The following is a 14833-nucleotide window of genomic DNA, read 5'->3' as shown; positions in this document are numbered from 1 at the left end:
GGGGAAGGGTGGCTTAGCCAGTGTCACCCCGCCCTCCCCAGAGTCCTTTCCCCACCCAGATTAGGTCTCACTTCCTTAAAAGAAGGTGGCTGCAAGGCTGGTCATCTTGGAGGATAAGCAGAGTAAGGATACCTACCTGATTTGGCATCCTCAACCCAAATCCTTTGTCCTTTGGGGCCCTACCTCCCCCAGACCTCCCCCACCCATTCAGTTGACAGCCTTCCTTCTTAGAATTCAAACAAATTGTCCCAGCCCCTTCAAACAAAGACCTGCCCGGTGGGAGGCACCAGGCAGGGGAAGGGTCAGAATGTTTGCCCTTTGACCTCAGACTGAGGTGAGCAGGTCACTCCTACTGGGTTGGAACTCTAGACTCCTGAGCTAGAGGTCCCAGACCTCACCCACATTTGCCATCGTAATGTTTAGGCCCTTTGGGGAAATGGATGCGAACAGAAGGTGGGCCAGTTCACCCTTTGGAAAAAGCCACATTCCCCATCCCTAGCCTCTGCCCAGTGACTTGTCTCATCATTAGAAATGTCAGACTACTCAGAATCACCTTTCACTACCCCTGATGGGGAGCACAGAGGCCAAATCCTCTGAGAAAGAGGATTCTTTCTTTTTTCTTGAAAGGGGAAAGTGGGAAAAGTGGTCTTTTCTCCTGTATTCCAGAAGCCAGAGGGCTGACCACCCACTCCCATGTGGCTTTGCTTAAGGGACAGAGCCCGTCACCTCCTCAAGACCTCCCCTCTGGACATTTTGTGGGGCACTGAGCCCCAGGCCCCCCCACACCTGTCTCCCTCCTACCACTATTTCTCCCTACAAAACCCACCTCACAGACCTTTCCTCCACCATGATCTTGTGGAAATTCACATTTCAAAAATAAATTCTTTTATTTTATCTCTCCTTTTTTGAGGACAATTCAAAACTGAGTGACTTTGAAGGCAGGGCTCTGGAACAAAGTCTGAAGAGAATGCGAGAAAACCTGTGTTAGAGGCAGACAACTCCCAGTGCCCACGTTCTGGGCAGTGGAGTTGGTTCTTACCTGTGTCTGCCAGCCTGTCTCTGTTCTGGCTCTGCATTTTCTCCCTAGGGGGCGGTGGGGAACAGAGAGGGTCAGTGCCCACTCCTCATGTTCACTCCCCCCCAGCCGCCCCTCCTCATTCCCTCTCCCAGAACTCACCTCCTCCTCCTCTTCCTGGAAACATATTCTTGGGTCACTGCCAGCACTATGGCCACCCCAGGCACCAGCATTCCCAACAGGATGGCCACAAAGTTGGACACTTCTGGGATGGGATAGGAAGGGGGTGGGGGAGGAGACCCTCCCTTTGGTCTTCAGTTGCCACCCTGAGGGGACCACATCCTCCTAAATTCCTGATGGTGGCTGGTTCTTCCTCCAGCTGGCTGTCAGCCCCAGGGGCTCCAAGGTCTAGTGCCACCCCCCCAGGAACATTTTCTATTTCTGGGAACACAACTCCATAAGCCTTTTAGGGAGATGGTCATCCAGTTGGTCCCCTAGAGTCCAGAGCATCATCTTGGCCAATGCTTCTCAGAGAGGTGCCCTAGAATCATTTCCATCAGTCACTTGGGAGCTTGTTAAAAAATGCAGATTTCTGGGCCTACTGCAGACCTGCCAAATCAATCTCTGGCGGTGAGTCCCAGAATGAAAGTATTAAACAAGCCACCACCACCCCGCCGCAATCTTAGGTAATTGGAGAACCATGGGCCCAGAGGCTCAAGGGAATTGTAGTTTTGGATGGGGAAAAACACTAAAAGGTCCTGGAGAGGCCTAGAGTGATACAAGAGGAGAAACAACAGTGAGGGTGAGGCATATAGATCTCAGAAGACAGCTAGAGTTCAGAGAGAAGATTCAAGAGATGGGCACAGGGATTCCGAGTAGCTGAGAACCCTTGTCCTGCTAATCTGTAGGGGTCATGTTATAATATTATATATTATTATGTATTCTATAATATAGATTACATTAATACTACATTACCCATCTGTTATATATCTATGACACATATCTATTAGATGTGAACATTATATACATGGAATAATGCTGTAGCAGTTGTTGGTGGGGAAGGGGCTGTGAGATACACAGTCTGGGATGAAGTTCTTACCTGGCTTTTTGGAAAATGACACATCCTCAGGCTCTGTGCAGAGGTCTCTGCCCTAACCAAGTTCTCACTCACAGGCGAAGTGGGTGCCCGGCTCCTGACATCTCCCGTCATTCTGACAGGGGTTCCGTAGACACAGGCTTTCTATGAGGATGGAGAGGGTTGCGGGGGTGGGTTCTGGGAGGACACCCACAGTCAGGGAGAGGGGGCTGGGACCCCAGGGAATAAAGCAGCAGCTTCCATTCCTGGCTCTGTACTCACTAGCCCTGGGCTCTGGGGAAATTGCTCACCCTCTCTGAACTCCATTTTTCTTACCTATAAAATGGGGAGACTATCCTTGCCACCTGGTGCTGAATAAGGACTAAAGGAGATCATGGAAGCTGATGATTAGAAAAGGCTCCAGCACAATGCTCAGCAGATAGTGGATGCTCAGTGCACATCACATCCTTACCCCTTGCCCCTCCCCCAAAAGGAAGGGACTGAGTGAGAAAGAGCAGGAAGAAATGGCACAGCCTTTCTCACGTCAGTGCGGAGGAGTCCCAGGCACAGGACTGGGAGGGACAGTCCTCTGTCCAGGGACCTCCGAGGTATGGAAGCAGCTTAAAGCCAAGGGGCGGTCTCGCTCACCTCGCAAGCAGCCACGAGTGGGGTTCCCCAGGGTGCAGGTCTCCCCAGCATTGCAGCTGAAGGGGTCACAGAGCAGGACCTCTGAGCTGCCACAAGTGCAGCGCTGAGAGTAATCCTCTGTCACAAAGCTGTCACCCCGCTGGAGAGGGGAGAAGACACCAGGAGGAGAAGGTCCGGTTTTCCTTCCTTAGCTGGCTCTCCCTCTGCACCTCTGTTCCCCAGGTCCTCCCCTCTGACGTGGTAGTAGACGCCATTGTTGGTGCAGCTGCAGAGGACCAGGGGAAGGCTCCAAGCTCCACTGTAGATGTAGCCTGGGAGGCTGGTATAGCCTTCCACACAGGGACCCTCGCAGTCCTCAGGGGTTGCCAGGGTGGCACAGGAGGCGGAACAGGGTGTCATACAGTTCTGATAGACAGTATTGGCTGGACAGGCCAAGGCTGAGGGCACAGAGTCACAGTCAGAAGGTGGCCAGGGTGGGGCTGGAGGAGGACCAAGGTCACCCATAGAACACAGATCAGTATAGGCAGGGAAGCCAAACAGTAGACTGGCTCTGAGTGTCTCTTTGTCTGTGACATCAAAGCACGGAAAGGAACTAGAGAAGGAAAGATGGGCATTGGTGACAAGCAGTGGGATGGAGTGATGGGGTGGAGATGAGGCTTCCCAGGCAGAAGCAGAGAGGGCTTAGGTTGGAAGGATGCTGACACTGAGAATCGAGGACTCCATAGTGAGAATCGGGGAACCCAGACAAGAAGTCCCTCGTGGGGCAATGGTAGTGGCACAGAGCTGAGCAGAGTTAAAAATGGCTGGGGGTCAGGAGCCCGCTGTGGGGGAAGGTCAATGCCTCACCACAGTGGTTGTGGCCCCACCAGATGGCCAAAGTGATGTTTGCCTCCTGGCAGATGATGGCATACCCACCGAGGACCTGGCAGCGCAGCTCGTCCTGCTCTTTGGGTTCCCGCGTGACACACATATCCAACACACAGTGCCTGGGGGAGCAGCGGGGACAGTGGGGGTTGTCAGAGGTGGAGAGGAAGAGGCAAGGACACCTAACCCTGCAGAATAGGACCTGGAAACCCCAGCAGAAGGACATCAGGCTGTGGGGGGGGGCGGGGGGGAGCGGGGGGGGGAGTTGGGGGGCGGGGTCAGAAGGAACCCAGGCCACAGAGAGAGAGGTGAGCCAAACAGCACAAATCAGAGATGGGCAGAAGGATCCAGAGAAAGGCAATTCCCAGTGTCCTGGGCCCCTGACTCACTCCTGGAAGGGCTCTGGAGCCACAGTCTGGTGACAGGCAGCAAAGGGGCGCTGGGGGTCCACCAGCACCCTACATGCCTGGGTGCTGTTGATGAGCTCCAGCTGCTCCAGGCAGCATTCTGACTCTTCTCTTTCCTTCTCTTCTTGGGTGGCCCTGGGGCAGAGACAGCCAAGGGCCAGGAGAGACCCACGAAGACCATGAACTTAGGAAGAACTGAGTGGGAGTACAAGGGGAGGGCAGGGCACAGACCGGGATCCAGAAGGTAGGTGCCCCCACAGAATTAGAAGAATCAGGCAAGCGTGTCTGGTGCTCACCCGCCGGTTTCCTCCTCTGCTGAGGATATGGGGTTGAGCAGGTGTGGACGGATACTGGGCTATTATTGGTCGTGGCCCTGAGGCCTGGGCCTTCCTGCTCTGAGCCCCAACTCTCACACCTTGAGAAGCAGGAGAGGCCTTGCTTCATCTTCACTTTCCTACTGTTGCTGAAATTGTTGAGGTTCTGAGTGAGGGCGTCACTGAGCAGCATAAACTCATTCTTCTGGTTCTTGTCAAAGTTCCCCCACAGGCCACACCCAAGCTCCTGGTATGTGCTAGGCAAAGAGATCACTGCAGGAGAAAGGGGGCATCCAGAGCAAGACTCCCCACCTCCTCGATCTCCCTCTTCTCCTGGGGCCTCCACTGGAGCTTGGGACCCCACTTCTAACCAGGGAGATCACCAGGCTTGGTCTAAGATATGGTTTTCCTCCACCACCCCAGAAATGTCCCTTCTGCTCACCTGTCCGTACCCTCAGGTACCTGCATTATTCTTTCCATCAAAGCTGACACCAGATCAAAGTCAGTGACCAGATACAGCCGATGGCCCTGCATGGTAACCTGCAGGTGCTTGGAGTTGTAGGGGATGGCCATCTTCTGGTCGTTGACCAGGAGAAAGAAGACAAGAGCTGCAGGGAGTCCTGTAGCAACCCGACCCTCTGCCCCTTTGGCTCTGTATCTCTCTGCATATCTTGATGCCTCTCTGTGCCATCAATCCGTGGAAGGAGTAGGCAAGGGCCTCCCTGAGGTCTGCTGCCTTTGCAGCCCTTGCCCATTCCTTGCAAAAACATTGGTAGAGTGGATATCCCTGGTACTTCCTCAGCTGGCTCCACCTTCACACTGTAGGCTCTGTCCTTCTCTCCCATTCCCTGTCTGTCTCCCACCTTTTGTTTAATCCCATGCCCTCTGCTGCCTCTCCCCATGAGGCAAATGACTGTCTTCTATAACCACCAGGCAGCGATTGTTGGGAACTTCCCAGAGGCCTGGCTTCCCTGCTTCGGGTGGCCTGGCTCTTACCACAAGCTGCAGTTCGGCCTGGAGCTGGACTGTATAACTGTAGACCATCACAATGATTTTGTGTAGGAAGATCAGGTTGAGGGACATATACATCTTGTCGTGTCCCTCCATGACCAGGGACACCACTCCATTAGGGAGCATGTCCACGGTCTTGATCAGAGTGTAGGTCACATGGCTCTGGAAGCTATAGCTGACGCCATCAAATGTGCAGTAATGGGGGTCCCCCAAAATTGAGCATTGTTCCGACTCTGCCAGGAAGGGCCAATGCTAAAAAGCCACCTGCCCAGATATAACAGCCCCTAGAATCCCTCACTTGCCCTGATGTCTCCTGTCACCCTCTCTCTTAGCCCTGAGCTCCCTTGATACTTGAGCTGCAACTTTCTCCTCTCCTAGGCCCATTAAAAACAGGAGAGGATTTCCTTGTCTGGTGCCATCTTTTTGCCCTTAAAGGAGTGAAACCTAGAGAGGGTCATGACTTACAGGTGGCCACAGAACAGGGCAGAGCCAGAATGAGAACCCAAGCTGACTACGTGCCTGAGCTCGGCCCCTTCTCTCTCCAGAGCTTTGCTGCCTCAGCCCCTCTGGCCTGTCTCCACCTCCTCACATGCCTCCCTTACTGTCAGGGGAACATCTGCCATTGCCGTTGGAGTTGGGCTGGCAGTAGAAGCCAGAGGGGCAGATGAAGGGTCGGCACTGACTGGCTCCTGCTCTGCAGGTACAGCGCTGGGTGCAGGCACTGGAGAGCCAGGTCTTCTCCGCCTGTGAAAGCCACAGGAAGAATAAGGGAATATCGAAGGAAGTGCCAGTTCTCCTTCCTTTTACCCCTTCAGCCAAGCCAGCTGTCTGAATGGCTTAATTGGCATAGGCCACAGGCAGTTCTGGTGCCACCCACATACTTATGTCTCTGTATCGCCCTCTAGAGGCATTGTGCTTGGTTTACATATGTTGTTCAAGAGGTACTACTGGACCCATCTTACAGAAGAGGAAACTGAAGTAACAGGTTCACTGAATGGTACCATCAGGATTCAAACCCAGGCTGTGCTCCTCCACCACATTGTGCGGCATCTCAGGTATTTGGATTCTTCAAATCCAAATCCAAACCATGTACCCCCAGCCCCAGCCTGTCTGGAGACCACCCTGCGCTGTCACCAGCTTTCACACCCCAGGCAAGGCCAGCCATCTGGGTGCCCCAGGCTGATAGAGGCTGAGGAAAGGAGAAAATTCCATTCTCAGGGAGTGCTGTCCTCAACCTTCTTCTGCCCCCCACTTATGGGGATGGAGCCACCCTGGGCATCCCTGCAGCTGCATTGAGTCCTGAGCGCACATTGTTGCTCACTGAGCACATAGTAGTAGCCAGGCTGACAAATGCAGCCCTCCTTGCAGGTGGAGGGGACTTTGGCATCCTTGCACTGGCCTTGCAGGTCCCAGCAGGAAGGTGAGCAGGGGGGAACACAGGTCATGTAGGTGCTGTGGGTGGGGCATGCCAGAGCTGGGGAGGGATGTGGGTGGGGGTAAAGACCAGGCCCTGAGGAAGAAGAGTGGCCCTCCCAGTTCAGCATGGGAGACAAAGGTCAGCCAATAGCCGCTGCGTGACCTAGATGTATATGGTCAGTAAATGTGTGACATGCGTGTATGTACGAAGTATAATAAAAGCACAGAGGAGGGAGCTACTCTCTTTTGGAGTTAAATAAAGCTCTTTAGGCAAAAGTAGTTGTCAACAAATAAAAATGGCATCCACCGTGTGCAGGAAGTCACTCAGCGTAGGGACTGCACAGGGACAGCTTCAGAAGCCCCAGCCCACCACCCACCTGCACCTGGTGGGTCCTGTGGTCCTGGGGGGTGCAGCAGTACAAGGACAGGAAGAGTTTGAGACATAAAGATGTCTGTTCTCCGTAAGTTAATTTATACATTTAATATGATCCCATAAAATACACCAAAATGATTTTGTTTTGTTTTTTAATAGGATAAGATGATATTAAAGTGGAGAAGATGATATAAACAAATCAGAAAAGCCAGGAGAACTCTAAAAAAAAAAGAAAAAAAGAAAGCAGTGGGTAGTGACTGTCAGAAATTAAAACACATTTTAAACTCTCAATGATCACAACATTGTGTTATTAGTAAGTGGAGAGAGATGGAACAATGGAAGGGGAGAAAAAACCCAGACAGGGACCCAAATCCATATGGGAATTTAGTATAGGATAAATTGTGGCATTTCAGTCAGTGGGAAAAGAGAGACTAGTCATTTAATAATGCCGGAAAAAAAATAAAAACAAAGTTGGTTCATATCTCATACGATACACGGGGATAAATCCAGATGGGTCAAACATTTGAATATTAAAAATAATGAAACCATAAAAATTACTAGAGCAAAACATGGGCAAATTCTTTTTTAACTTCAGAGTGGGAAAGGCATTTATAAATTTGACTCAATGCAGAAAACATAAAACAAAGACTAACATATTCAAACACACACACACACACACACACACACACACACACGACGGTCGGACAATTAAGTTTGCGAACTCATCCTAGAAAAAGTGCTATTTACCCCATTGCTGAATATCACTATGGTCACCTTTGAAATACTTCCTTTGGGAAACTATGCACTGACGCCAGCGCCTAGTCCACCCTTCAAAGCAATTTTGGAACTCTTTTTCTGGAATGGCCACCAGAGCTCTCATCGTATTACCCTTGATGTCCTGAATGTCATCAAAATGTCTTCCTTTCAATATTTCCTTTATCTTTGGGTAAAGAAAGAAGTCAGATGAGATGAGTAGGGAGGGTGTTCTAATACAGTTATTTGTTTACTGGCTAAAAACTCCCTCACAGACAGTGAGCTGGTGCATCATCATGATGCAAGAGCCATGAATTGTTGACGAAAAGTTCAGGTCGTCTAACTTTTTCATGCAGCCTTTTCAGCATTTCCAAATAGTAAACTTGGTTAACTGTTTGTCCAGTTGACACAAATTCATGGTACAAATGCTGATATCCAAAAAAGGTTAGCATTGGGGCCGGCCTGGTGGCTCAGGAGGTTAGAGCTCCATGCTCCTAACTCCGAAGGCTGCCGGTTCGATTCCCACATGAGCCAGTGGGCTCTCAACCACAAGGTTGCCGGTCCAATTCCTCGAGTCCCGCAAGGGATGGTGGGCAACGCCCCCTGCAACTAAGATTGAACACAGCACCTTGAGCTGAGCTGCCGCTGAGCTCCCAGATGGCTCAGTTGGTTGGAGCGTGTTCTCTCAACCACAAGGTTGCCGGTTCGACTCCCGCAAGGGATGGTGGACTGCGCCCCCTGCAACTAGCAATGGCAACTGGACCTGGAGCTGAGCTGCGCCCTCCACAACTAAGACTGAAAGGACAACAACTTGACTTGGGGAAAAAAAAAAAAAAAAAGTCCTGGAAGTACACACTGTTCCCCAATAAAATCCTGTTCCCCTTCCCCAATAAAATCTTAAAAAAAAAAAAAAAAAAAAGGTTAGCATCATCATTGCAACAAGTTCTCGAACTTAACTCATAGCACTAATAAAGAACTACTCTCTGTAATAGATAAAGAACTTCTATAAAATATTTTGAAAAGACCAACAACCCAGTGGAAAAATTGTGACTGTGTCTGAACAGATAGTTCACAGAAAGGGAAATTCAAATGGCTCCAAACATATGAAAGAATGTACAACCTCACTCATGACAGGGAAATGCAAATTAAGACTCTTTTTATTTGTCCCTTATCATATTCGCAAAAATCCAAAAGTAAAAGTGTTCGTGAGGCTATGGGGAAATGGACACTCTCGTTCGTTGTGGGTGAGAATATAAATTCCTCACCCCCTATGGCAACATCTTTCAAAAGTACAAATGCACACAGTCCTTGACTCAACAATTCCACTTCTAGGAATTTATCCCACAAATAGTGACACACACATAGAAAATCATAACTGCATAAGGTTATCCACTGCAGCAATGTTTGCCATAACAAAAGATTGGAAACGGGCTGGGCTGGTAGCTCCAACCGCCTGGAGCTCCGTGCTCCTAACTCTGAAGGCTACCGGTTCGATTACCACACAGGCCAGTGGGCTCTCAACCACAAGACTGCCGGTTTAACAACTCGAGTCCCGCAAGGGATGGTGGGCTCTGCCCCCTGCAGCTAAGATTGAACAAGGCACCTTAGGCTGAGCTGCCTCCCGGATGGCTCAGTTGGTTGGAGCGCAGGCTCTCAACCACAAGGTTGCCAGTTCGATTCCTCGAGTCCCGCAAGGGATGGTGGGGTCTGCCCCCTGAAACTAGCAATGGCAACTAGCAACGGCAACTGAACCTGGAGCTGAGCTGCACCATCCACAACTAAGATTGAAAGGACAACAACTTGGCTTGGAAAAGTCCTGGAAGTACACACTGTTCCCCAGTAAAGTCCTGTTCCCCCTCCCAAATAAAATCTTAAAAAAAAAAAAAAGATTGGAAACAACTAGAAAGTCCATCAATAGGAGACTAGTTAAATAAATTATGATAAAAGAATTATAATATAATAATGGAATATTACACAGACACAAAAGAGAAGGAGACATGGTTTTCTGACACATGGTAGAGAATATCTGATGTGGAAGGATCTCCAAGATAGATTGTCAAGTGAAAAAAAATAAAGTGCAAAATACTGTGTCTCAAATGCTGTTTGTATAAGAAGAGAAGGAAAATAAATTTGTATTTGTTTGTATGTGCACAAACAAAAGACCTCTGGAAAAATACTCAGGTATTTGTAAGAGCAGGCTGGGAACTGGTCCCATGGCGTCAGGGTGGGAGGGAGACTTTTCGCTGGGACTCTCTTAATATTTTTAAAATTTCTGAACCATTCCAAAAGGTTCTAGAATTAGGTAGTGGTGACGGTTGCAGAACTTTGTGAAGATCCTAAAAACCAGTGAATTGTACACGAGGTCTGACAATTAAGTTCACAAACTTGCCACCGTGCACTGACATTGGCAGCACTGTACAAACAGCTTGGTAAGGTTTCATAACCTCAGTATACCAGTATCTCACAGCTGTGTTCATGATGACGTGTGGCGGTGTCTTGCTGAGTGACATTCATTATTATTATTGCGTGTTTTTGTGTGCCATTGCAAGAACGTCTGAGCTTGAATTAGAGCAATGAACAAACACTAAATTTCTTGTTAAACTTGGCAAGAGTGGAAGTGAAATCAGGGACATGTTAGTCCAAGTTTATGGGGATAATGCCATGAAGAAAACTGCAGTGTACAAATGAATTAAATGTTTTTCTGAGAGGAGAGAAAGCGTCACTGATGAAGAGAGGTCAGGGCGGCCAATAATGAGCAGAACTGACGAAAACATTGCAAAAATTCCTCGAATTGTGCATCAAAATTATCGGCTGACTGTGAGAAGCATAGCAGACCAAGTAAATTTCAATAGAGAAACAATTAGAAAAATCTTAATTGAAAATCTTGGCATGAAAAAGGTGTGTGCAAAAATGGCCCCGAAGGAGCTCTTGCATCGCAGCAACGTACCAGCTCACACAGCACTGTCTGTGACGGAGTTTTTAGCCACTAAAAAAATAACTATTGGAACACCCTCCCTACTCACCTTATCTGTTTCCCAGTGACTTCTTTCTTTACCTGAAGATAAAGGAAATATTGAAAGGAAGACATTTTGATGACATTCAGGACATCAAGGGTAATACGATGAGAGCTCTGGTGGCCATTCCAGAAAAAGAGTTCCAAAATTCTTTGAAGAGTGGACTAGGTAATGGCATTGGTGCATAGCTTCCCAAGGAGAGTACTTTGAAGGTGACCGTAGTGATATTCAGCAATGAGGTATGTAGTACATTTTCTAGGATGAATTTGCGAACTTCACTGTCAGACTTAATGGTACTTTTAAAAGGGTGAATATTATGGTATGTGACTAATAAATTTTGATTTTAATTTAAAGGAAAGTGCTAAAGAAGGATGTCTAGAAGTCTGCCAGGAGGGAAGAACTTTCCAGGTGCAGGGAGCGGTGTGTATAAAAGGAGCAAAAGGTGTGGAAAAGCAAGGCCTGTAGGGTGAATGGAGTCCTTTTGTGCAGGTGATGGCAGGCGCACAGGAGAGGGGTGAGAGGAGAGGCTGGGACAGTGTGCAAGATATCGTACATCTCAGACAGCAGCGTGGACTTAATCTTTCGGGCAACAGCCATGCAGAGGAGTAGCCCAATCACATGTCCTTTGGAAAGACAGTGTTGGCACAGAAGCAGATGAGAAGCAGCCTGTGATGTCCTGGCGGTAGGGGCACTGGCTAAGAGTCTATTGTAAACAATGCACGTCAGAGACAGCAACGTCAGAAATACGTCGCAAGAGGGAAAGAGAAAAGGGCAGCTTTAAGGGATCCACAGACAGAAACAGGGTTTGGGAACTATTTGGGGTAACTATAAGGGACACTCACGACAGAAACTGCTGTTTCTCCAGATTGGGGGCTTGAGTCCCTGGGCCTGGCAGGCAGCTCCAAAGGCTTGCAGAGACTCACAGAGGGCATGCTTTCGGCCTCCAGACTCACAGAGGTTATGTGCACAGTTGAGCAGGAAGGGCTTAAGGGCCACGCGAGTAGCACACTTAGCCCAGGCCTGAGCCTGGAAGGCCACATGGCATTGCTCCTGGGCTCTCACTATGTCAACTGGCCTGCAGTTTGCATTCGTCTTCCCCTGCTGTTCTGTTTTGGTCTTCATTTGGTCAGCTTTTTGGTCATTTTGTTGGCAACTGGGAAGAAAGGGAAAGGAATCGTCATAGGGACCACCACTGCCCCACTTATGAAAATGATTTGGCGCTCCCAAGTGCCCCTGAAGACACCTTTTGTCTTCACTGCGAAGCTGGTCTGAGCTCTGGCCACCTTCCATGCAGCCTCGGTCTCCTTCCACATTTCAGAGCCAAGAAAAGAAGACTTTCATATTTCCCCAAATAGGTTCCCAGAACCCAGAAGCCATCACTGGTGAGGTTATACACATAAAGGATAACAGAGCACTCCGATCTCCCTACCACAGGTGTGCCACATGGTCTAGAATCCCAACTCATGTTCCTATGAAAAGGCAGAGTCTTTGGGGACCAATTACTTTGGGTCGGCCTCCTTATCTTGCCAACTGTCCACAAATTCAACGTCATTCTGGGCTAGTTCACCACTGGGCATTGTTAGTTCATCCTCTTCCTCACCGTTGAAGTTCCCACACATGCCACAGACCTGGGTGGGCAGAGGGGAGTCTTAGCATGGGGTGGGGGTGGGGGTAAGGTGCAGGGTGAGGGGAGAGGATGAGGCAGGAAAGAACTTCGCTTTTTTTTTTTAAGGAGGGCGCAGCTCACAGTGGCCCATGCAGGGATCGAACCGGCAACCTTGTTGTTATCAGCACCTCGCTCTAACCAACTGAGCTAACCGGCCACCCCGGGAGAGCACTTCTCATTGACTTCCCCTTTTCCACTCTAAAGAGAAAGGCATACTCTGCATCACTCTCCTCTTCTAGGGTGTATGGGGCCCCACCCCTAGGAGGAGTGCCAGGCGTTTTCCTCACCTTTCCATAATAGGCTCTAGGGAGTTCAATCTCCAAGAACCCACTGCCAAACTTGACTTGCAGCCCAATGTGAATGCTGAGCACAGTGTAGACCCCACTGGCAGAGATGCTGACACCCCGGATGTGGCTGGTCGAGGGCAGGGTGACCTGTTTGCCATTGATCTACAGAGGAGGCGAGGGCTGGTGAGTAGGAAGAAGGACCAGAGCCCCGTCCCCAGAGCTCGCTTCCTTTATCCCTGCCCATGCCGCCCAGCTCACCAGCACACGGTGGCCCTTTTTCAGGGTGACCAGGGAATCAAAGATGTCAATGTTGACCTGGTAGAGGTAGAAAGTGGGGATTTGGCCTTCCCTTTTCCCGTTCTTGCCACTGATCTTGAAGAAGGGCAGGTCCATGGTGGAGTGGCACGTTTTCACCAGGACGTAAGCACAGGTGCCCCTGATGACATGGTGACTGCCATCAAAGCTCACAGAGTGGGAGTTGTTCGAGACCTGGCACACGCCCATACCTGCAGGAAACAGGTGCCTGAGGAATGCCCAGCCTCCTGCAAGAACAGGCGTTCTCCCCACCTTCAAGGAAAGGATGTGAAGGGGAGGGGCCTCCAAAGGGAAGGAAGACTAAAAGAAAAGAATCAAGGCCAAAGGGCCAGGCCAATGTGAGGCTTGGGTACAGAGCAGGTATTATTCTGCCAGGGAGAGACTTTTAATATCCCATCTAAGCAGTTTACGGCCACTACAGGAAAACCATGAGTGACCCAAGGAGCCCTTCCCGATAGACAGTGTAGTGGTCATTGTTCCCCACCAGAAGCTCTTCGGTACAGCAGGGCCATGAACCCGAGTGCTACGGACAGAAGTGAGGACCGTGAGGGGGAATTGCAGAGCTGTGGGGTCTTCCTCCATACTCAGTGGCCTCCTACCTGTGGCCCGGCAGCGTATCAGCCCATCCAGGGGCCAGCACATCTGGTTAGGCTTGCAGGAGGTTTGGAGGCAGGAGATGTTGTTATAGGTGGAACAGGTGCAGAGGCTGGAGCAGGTGCTGTCCGTGTACCAGCTCTCCCCGACCTGTGGGGTGTGGACATGCAACAGAAACCTGAAGTCAGAGGCGGACTGGGCTTCCCCCAACCCTGAGCCCTCTACGAGGCCCACTTCACTCAGTGATCACCTCCATCACTACCCTCTTCCAGCCTCTTGGCTTCTGACTTTGCTCCTCAGCCCCCAGCGGGCACTGGCCCACCCTGCCCCTTCACCAACTCACAGAGCTGGAAAGGGCAGGGCACACCTTGCGGTCTGGCTCTCACCGGGTAGTAGGAGCCCCCTGCGTCGGTACAGCCGCACTGGCTGAGGGGCACGCAGGAGGTTCCACTCAGGACGTGGCCTTTCTGGCACTCGCAGCCCTCGACACAGGGCAGTGCGGCTGGGCAGTCTCGTGGGGTGTTTAGGCTGAGACAGGTGGCTGGGCAGGGGTTGGCACAGGGGCTGTAGCTGCTGCCAGGTGGGCACTTCAGAGCTAAGAAGAAACCCGTGGTAGGAAGGGCTGAGTGATTTTCAGCTCCCTGACCTTGGCGCACCAGGAATTCCTGGGAATATCCATCAGATGAATGGATGAACAAAATGGGGTTCATCCATACAATGGAATATGATTCAGTCTTAAAAAAAAAAAGGAAATTCTGGTACACACTATAACAAGCATGAATCTTGAGGACATTATGCTAAGTGAAACAAGCCAATCACAAAAAGACAAAGACTGTCTTATTCCACCTGCAGGAGGTCCCCAGAGTATTCAGATTCATAGAGACAGAGAGGAGAATGGTGGGTGCCTGGGGCAGGGGTGGGGGAGTGGGGAGTTAGTGTTAAATGGGAACAGAGTTTCAGTTTGGGAAGATGAAAAAGTTCTGGAGATGATGGTGGTGATGGTTGCACAACAACATGAGAGTACTTAATGCTCTAGAACTGGACACTCAAAAATCTTTAAAATGGGAAATTTTGTGTTATG

General features: G+C 50.1%; 1 protein-coding gene across 1 annotated transcript in view; it reads right to left on the bottom strand.

The window, feature by feature from the left end:
- Positions 1-394: 394 nt before the first annotated feature.
- The window catches only part of ZAN (zonadhesin), a 35167-nt gene continuing 20728 nt past the window's right edge, over positions 395-14833 (bottom strand). The window contains 21 exon segments of the mRNA XM_074329191.1: positions 395-426; positions 1040-1083; positions 1178-1277; positions 2115-2255; positions 2739-2877; positions 2976-3020; positions 3022-3175; positions 3650-3724; positions 3992-4113; positions 4361-4596; positions 4786-4815; positions 4818-4913; positions 5322-5567; positions 5937-6069; positions 6570-6808; positions 11733-12043; positions 12394-12518; positions 12844-13005; positions 13102-13349; positions 13758-13902; positions 14139-14347. Of these exon segments, the coding sequence (XP_074185292.1) occupies positions 395-426; positions 1040-1083; positions 1178-1277; positions 2115-2255; positions 2739-2877; positions 2976-3020; positions 3022-3175; positions 3650-3724; positions 3992-4113; positions 4361-4596; positions 4786-4815; positions 4818-4913; positions 5322-5567; positions 5937-6069; positions 6570-6808; positions 11733-12043; positions 12394-12518; positions 12844-13005; positions 13102-13349; positions 13758-13902; positions 14139-14347 (3032 nt within the window).

Source organism: Rhinolophus sinicus, linkage group LG03 (genome assembly GCF_036562045.2).
Source record: "Rhinolophus sinicus isolate RSC01 linkage group LG03, ASM3656204v1, whole genome shotgun sequence".
Lineage (NCBI taxonomy): Eukaryota > Metazoa > Chordata > Mammalia > Chiroptera > Rhinolophidae > Rhinolophus > Rhinolophus sinicus.
This window is presented reverse-complemented; position numbering and strand designations above follow the sequence as displayed.